At 42.2% G+C, this 7,192-nt stretch overlaps 1 protein-coding gene across 3 annotated transcripts; it reads left to right on the forward strand.

Annotated features, from left to right (window-relative positions):
* The first annotated feature begins 1,314 nt into the window (after positions 1-1,314).
* On the forward strand, positions 1,315-5,656 carry RPL34 (ribosomal protein L34). Of its 3 annotated transcripts, none has more exons than XM_064584946.1 (5): positions 1,315-1,688; positions 2,454-2,527; positions 2,609-2,708; positions 3,008-3,111; positions 3,897-5,482. In XM_064584946.1, the coding sequence occupies exons 1-5, from the start codon at positions 1,635-1,637 to the stop codon at positions 4,012-4,014; spliced, it is 450 nt and encodes a 149-aa protein (XP_064441016.1). In that variant the 5' UTR covers positions 1,315-1,634; the 3' UTR covers positions 4,015-5,482. The 3 variants fall into 3 exon arrangements, with proteins under 3 accessions (XP_064441016.1, XP_045736570.2, XP_064441017.1); XM_045880614.3 differs by lacking the exon at positions 3,897-5,482 and adding an exon at positions 5,520-5,656 and having other exon boundaries at positions 1,319-1,688; XM_064584947.1 differs by lacking the exon at positions 3,897-5,482 and adding an exon at positions 3,529-3,595 and having other exon boundaries at positions 1,319-1,688.
* The last annotated feature ends 1,536 nt before the right edge of the window (positions 5,657-7,192 follow it).

The raw sequence follows: 7,192 nt of genomic DNA on the forward strand, positions 1-7,192 counted from the left end.
TTTTTGGAGGTCATGAACCTCTTAGACAATATAATGAAAGCTAAGGACTCTTGTCTCAAAAAATATATATATATACATAGGCACTTAATGTAAACTTTTAGATGCTATTTTAGAGGGGTTTTTTTCCCCCTTCCTCCTCATTTTTTTTTTTTAAGATTTTATTTATTTGAGAGAGAGAGAATGAGAGACAGATAGCAAGAGAGGGAAGAGGGTCAGAGGGAGAAGCAGACCCCCACGCTGAGCAGGGAGCCCGATGTGGGACTCGATCCCGGGACTCCAGGATCATGACCTGAGCCGAAGGCAGTCGCTTAACCAACTGAGCCACCCAGGCGCCCCTGCCTCCTCATTTTTAAGGCGCAGCGCAAACTTTATTACCTATGTGAAGCTCTGTACATAATCATAAGATTAGCCACCATTTATTGAGCACTTGCTTTGGACAAGACCTGTGCTAAGTGCTTTAATTTTATTGTGCCTTTGATCATGGCATAACTCATTTAAAGACTTGCTCAAAGTAACACAGCTAATAATTAGCAGATACTGGATTTTAATCCAATTTGTTAACCTTGTGCTTTGAATGAATGACAAGAAAAAAGAAGGGAAAATTGAAGAGAGTAACTCCTCAAAGGTCACCTAATTAACAAGTGTCTGAATTGGGATCTAAACCCACGACTAACAAAAAAGCTGGTGCTCTTTAGGCTAAATGTGTCCTAGCGCCCCTCAGAACGAAAAAAGTTGATTTTGTCCCACCTCGGCCCTTTGCAGCTCCCTTTGTCATTTGCATTTGTTTCTACAGCGATTCCCAAAAGAGCTTTATGCGGCGCTGTTGTGCACTGCGGCCGGGCACCCAAGCCCCCAGGCAGGGACGGCACGCCAGTTGCCGTACAACATGGCGGCGCTATGCATCTCCCGCCCATGGAGGGGAGCTGAGTGGCATCCGTACTACAAGGCGGCGCTGGTTCTGACGTAATTTCCCGTCCGACGCAATCATAGTTAACCTTTAAACTTGCAAGCACTTCCCTTTTCCTCTTCCGGGGACGGTGTCCGTAGGTATGGTTGCTTTTTCCCCTTCCCTATTGCTACTCCCTCTACAATCGGCTGCCATCCGGGGAGTTGGGGGGGCCAGGATCCCTCAGCCTCAGCCTCTTGAACTGGCGTGGGGATAAAGGTTCAGGAGGAGAGCTGGTGGTGAGCGGGTCGTCGGATTTTTAGCTTCGGACAGCCGTCAAACCGGATCTCCCCTCCGGAGCCGGGAGTAGCCGGAGCTTACCGCTCGGGGCTTTGCCGCCTTCTAAGTTGCGTTTGGGGACCCACGAGTTGTGGTCCGGCTGGTTGGGACTGCGAAGTCGCAGAACATTTTCATATCTTAGGCCCACGTTTTATCGTTGGACCTGTAGGTGTGTTCAGGCCTTGGGAGGGCGGACGACCCGCATGTTCGGGTCGTTATTTCAAAATGTTTTCATTTCCAAGGCCAACACCAAGCAAGATAAAATGTTAATAGGGAGTATTCTGTCTTGGTTTGGGGGCTGTTAACGGAATGGTGGCTGTTTGGATCTCTCGCATTGGCCTTCGGCGTCCCTTTTGGTGTCTGACAATTATGTTTTAGTGTAATGTGAGTAAGGAGCTTATAACAACAAATGCAGGCTACTTTCTTTTACATGTCGTGTGATGAAGTGATTACGGAGTTTGAGGTAAAAAAATAAAATGAGGATTCAAGTCTTGTTTACGTTTTCATGTTACTTTGAGTGGTTAACTGAAAAACGGCTCCTGTGCGTACTTGCATAACCGATTTGCTAAGTGACCTCATTCAGCAGTATTATTTCCAGTTGATAAATGAGGAAAAAACCCCAGATGCCATAATTCAAAGACACTTTGATGCCAAAATATTACTTGGCGCTTGACTTGTCCCACATGCTACTTTGGGGCAAGACACTGATTCTTTAGCATCTTTTATGTGACAGGCACTGCAGTAGGTTGAGCAGGTTAGCTTATGTCATTTAATCTTGATGACAGCCGTGGGAACTCAGTAAAAATCTATTTTAGAGACAAGGAGGCTAGCTAGCCCCTTGTGCAGTATATTCCAGCAGATGGCATAAGTGAGGATTCAACTTGTGTGTTCGGGCGTGGTTTTCCTTTAAAAACTTCTAAATTTACCTGTTACTAGCATTTTTCTGGACACCACCAAACAGAATCAGACTTACTGAGGAATAAGTCTGGCAAATTTTAACGAAGTACCATCATTGATTACTATCAGGAAAACAAACATGGGCCTCCTAGCATTCTTACCAATCACTTTAAATATAAGTAGTTTTAAAGTATGGAATTCTTTTCATAAGATACTTTAAGGACTATTGTATATAAGAATATGTATATGGAATGTATATATTACGTGATGCTGTTTTGTTGTGAGGTTTGAATTATTTCTACAATGCAGTTTTATTCCATTCTTAATTTAGGCATTCAGAATGGTCCAGCGTTTGACCTACCGTCGTAGGCTGTCCTATAATACAGCCTCTAACAAAACTAGGCTGTAAGTATTTCTAAAATTTAAATTCATATTGTTGTTCACTCTGCAGAATGCTGAGCTTTTCCCTATTATCTCACTTCCTAGGTCCCGAACCCCTGGTAATAGAATCGTTTACCTTTATACCAAGAAGGTTGGGAAAGCACCAAAATCTGCATGTGGCGTGTGCCCAGGCCGACTTCGAGGAGTAAGTGATCCTTCTGCTCTGAATAACCAGAACTAGTGAGCATAATATTTTGGTAAGGGAATGAGCGAAGGAGAGGTCACCGCTAGGAAGGTTGAGAAGTACTTAAGCATCCATGATCCAAGTCTGTCAAGAACATAGACTTTTAAAGCCTGTGTGACAGATACAGTGAAATGCCTTTCAGATAAATCAGTATATCGTTTCCTGTTCTGACCTGGTTTAGTGTTTATACTTGTCACATGTTGAATCCAGGACAGTTTCTGTTAAAGCATCACAAAATAATCTCAATGTTGACTTTGCAGGTTCGTGCTGTGAGACCTAAAGTCCTTATGAGGTTGTCCAAAACGAAAAAACACGTCAGCAGGGCCTATGGTGGTTCCATGTGTGCTAAGTGTGTTCGTGACAGGTAAATATAACGTTCTTAAATGCATGTGTCTGTTCCATTGCATGCTAATCATAGAAGACCGGTGAAATTTAAATTAAAGTTGCATATTTTAGAATCCTCTAGACTAGGGATAATTGGTGCTGTAAAACGAATAAATGATGCTGGTTCAAATTAATTCACTTGCGATTTGGGGGCATCCTTATGTTAGATGTAGAAATAGGGGAGGCAGGTAAACTATTAAGTTGTCAGATGGGTAGATGGAGAGCAGAAGGTCTTAAAAGTGGGAACAAAACAACTACATGTAGTTCTAGTGTGGCTGGAGCAGAGTGTTGTAGGAGGTGATAGACAAGAGGTGGAAGTCACAGATCATGAAGGCCCTTACAAGACAGATTTTTAGCTTGATCCTTAAATACGGAGGGATTGATGGGTTTCGAGCAGGGCCGGGAGACCTTTGGTGGGCTGGAAACTAAAACTGCAGCAGGATGGATAGTAACCACATTCGTTCAACAAAAGGTGAGTGCTTGGGAAGGCGAGGCAATGCCACCTGCATTAAGACCTAAAGGCTTGGTGGGGAGGGTCATAGGAGATGAGCATGTTCCAGGTAGAGGATGTGACTTGGGTATGTGAAAGAATTGGTAGTGGCCTAGGTAGGAGTGGAAACAGTGGCGTTTATGATGGTAACGTTTACTGGGCATTTTAATGATGAACATTGTCACAGGTCCATCAGGGAGGGGTTTCTATTCTATTTTTTGTGAAGAAACCAAGGCTTGTTTTTTTTTTTAAGATTTTATTTATTTATTTCACAGAGACACAGCGAGAGAGGGAACACAAGCACGGGGGAGTGGGAGAGGGAGAAGCAGGCTTCCCGCCGAGCAGGGAGCCCGATGCGGGGCTCGATCCCAGGACCCTGGGATCATGACCTGAGCAGAGAGCAGACGCTTAACGACTGAGCCACCCAGGCGCCCCGAAACCAAGGCTTGTTTAAATTCTCATAGCCAGTAAGGGGCAGCACTGGGATTCATTCTAGGTTTTATTGAGACCCTAGCTTTTAACCTCATTGATTTTATAAACATGAATTGCCTCTAAAGACTTAAGTGGAAGGATTTGTGAGGTGGTTGGTCTTCACAAGTTAAGGAACTGCTTCAGAAAGTGGGTTGCCTCCAGTTTATTCAGCTAGTTCTATAAAGTGGTTGAGCTCAGTTTCTTACCCAAATCTGGCACCAAACTTGCAAGATCACTCTGCCTTTCAGGAGTTAATTTGTAAGGGGATGGTAAGGCATGTTACAGTAATTCAAATACAAGGTAAATGGAACTTCCATGAAATACAAAAAAACTGAACTATGTTTGAAGTTTAGAGGAGAAATTACTTCCAGGTAGCTGGAACTCTGGGAATGGTATTTGAGGTGGTACCTGAATGATAGGTAAATGTTGGCCAAGAGGTTGAAAGGGCATTGTAGGCAAGGAATGTAGAGGACTGAGAAATGAGATTGAAAAGGTACATTAGAGATGAGAGGGTCATGAATTGGTTTTAAGCGAAAGGGGTTTGGGTTTTTACTCCTTGTTCCCAGACTTTGCTAAACATAATCATGGGCACGTTTATTAAAAGTACGATTTACAGGCCCTAGCTCTTAGAGATTTGGGTGTAGATCTGCTGGTAGGCTATAGGTTAGTATTAGCTGTGACTCTGAGAGGAGTCTGGTCTCTGAGTAAGTTTAGGGGATTTTTAAGGGTCCTGAGTGAGAGTGGCATCAGTTGTGTTTCTATAGTGTAATTAACATTGGGGAGATTTGAAGGAGTCCCAAAATCCCAGGGATTTTAGGCTGCGTTTAATATAATTAGATAACCAGGGGACCAATAGGAGTATAAGTGGGACAGGTTTTTGTGGGAATTTGCTTTCTCTGTGGAGGTAACTTTGCTTTTAACAAGTGGTAGTGACTACCTGCTCTTTGTCAGGTCCTAGGCACTGTAATAATAGTGATTAATAAAATGTACTTCCTCTCTAAATGGAGGTTCAAAGTACAGAAATTGCAACTCCTTCCAAGTTTAATCTTCATAAAGCCTTGTGAAATGGGTGTGAACTTACTGCTGTACCTTACAGCAGAGAAGGTAACTTGCTGGTTACCTAGCTAGTAAGTAGCAGAGTTGGCTCCAGACAATCAGACTGCAGAATCGTTACACTTGAGAACGTGCCTCTTGCTAATAGCTTTTAACCCACCATTTTGGTTCCGCACACATTAATTCCTTCATGACTCAGAAGAGGGCAGGTGCAATTACATAGAATTGAGGGATTATCCTCCTTTAAATGCCAGCGTAGGAAGGAGACCTTCAGCTAAACGAGTCTAGCCATCTAATTTCAGCTCCTAAGTGTTTTGTCTGTACTTGCAGTTTTCATTTACTTTTAAGTATTCATTTAATATTTTTCTTTCTAGGATCAAGCGTGCTTTCCTTATCGAGGAGCAGAAAATCGTTGTGAAAGTGTTGAAGGCCCAAGCACAGAGTCAGAAAGCTAAATAAAAAAATGAAGCTTTTTTGAGTAATAAAAAAAATCAGAAGGCTTGATCTGTTATTGCTGTTGTAATTTGTTAGTATACCTGTTTCTATGTGGTGTTTGGGGATTCCATGATTTTTAGGTGATTACTTTTTCTGAAAGACAGGAATTGGAGGTCAATGATAGAATTTTTTGATGGCAGCTCTGGAAGACTTGGGATGGTTTGAGAAGAGTGGCCCTTAAAATACCTGGACTCTTTTTTTTTTTTTTTTTTAAGATTTTGTTTATTTGACAGATCACAAGTAGGCAGAGTGGCAGACGGGGAGAGGGAGAAGCAGGCTCCCCACTGAGCAGAGAGTCTGATTGGGGACTCGATCCCAGGACCCTGGGATCATGACCTGAGCCGAAGGCAGACGCTTAACCTACTGAGCCACCCAGGCGCCCCTGGAAGTTTCTTTTAATTCCACTGAATCATTTCCATAGAATCTCCTTCACCAACGTTGATAGGACAGAAATGACGGTGTTCAATAAGTTACTTGAAATGGAATCTTTTTTACACCATCTTACTTAAACTTTCCATTTCCTTGGTTCACTTCAGTTCAAAATGGTCTATTTTGGAGAGCTCAGAACTTCATATTCAGCAAATAATGAGCTCTTGTATACAAAACTTCATGTCATGGGTCTAATGAAATTCAAATTCTGGTTGATTGTTGAATTTATAATCAGTTCAGAAAATTAAAATAGCAGACCTTAGTTACATTCTTGAAAGCTATGTAATATTGTTTCTAACAACTCTTAATAATACAAAAGTATGTAAAGATAGTAAGGATAGCTCATTCTTAAGAGTGCTTAGACTGTACCAAGCATTTTCTAGTATTCTGCATACATAAGTTCATTTGAATTGCCTTCCAAGACCATTTTTTCAGATCATGTCAAGCTTATTTTTAATTTCAAGGGAGGATGGAGAGCAGAGCCCCCAGGCTGTTTGCACAAGCCAAGAAATCTAGGCGTCAGAAGAGAATTCTGTATATTTTGACCCTTTTCCTCAATATAGATGTTCCTGTTACTGGTGTGATGTAACTTAGATGTCTCGGGCAGGGGAGTGTTTTCCTCTTATAAATGACTGCCCTTTTAGGAAGGAAAAAGCTAACTTCCTGATAGACACAATTTTTAAACATTTTTGCAGAAGAGGAAAGGTGTCCTGGAACTAGTAAGTGGCTAAGCTGGCAGAGGAACTCCGGCAGTAAAGAATTTCTAACACTGGGTTTGCCACGTCCTTGACACTTAAAAGTACTTCACATCTGAGTCCCTTTAACAACCCTGTGATGCCTATGTTATCCCCAGGTTACAAATAAGGAAACTGAGGCACACAGGTTGTATAATAGTACCCAGAGCCATCTGTTTTTAGGATTTTTGCAAATGACATACTTAGTGGTTGAAATCGACTGTCACTCCCCATAAACACGAGATGATAGCTGAGGCTCCTTTTGTCAGCATGGCCTCAGACAGTTGAGATCCTTCAGGCGTCCCTAAACACCTGACAATCCTAAGGCTTGTTAAGTAACCAGGTAAGAGTTACCTTCTGTAATGCTGTTGTACCCTAATTGTTTAAAC

Source organism: Mirounga angustirostris, unplaced genomic scaffold, assembly GCF_029215605.1.
Source record: "Mirounga angustirostris isolate CCGP_5_RB_7025 unplaced genomic scaffold, mMirAng1.0.hap1 SCAF_2, whole genome shotgun sequence".
Classification (NCBI taxonomy): Eukaryota; Metazoa; Chordata; class Mammalia; order Carnivora; family Phocidae; genus Mirounga; species Mirounga angustirostris.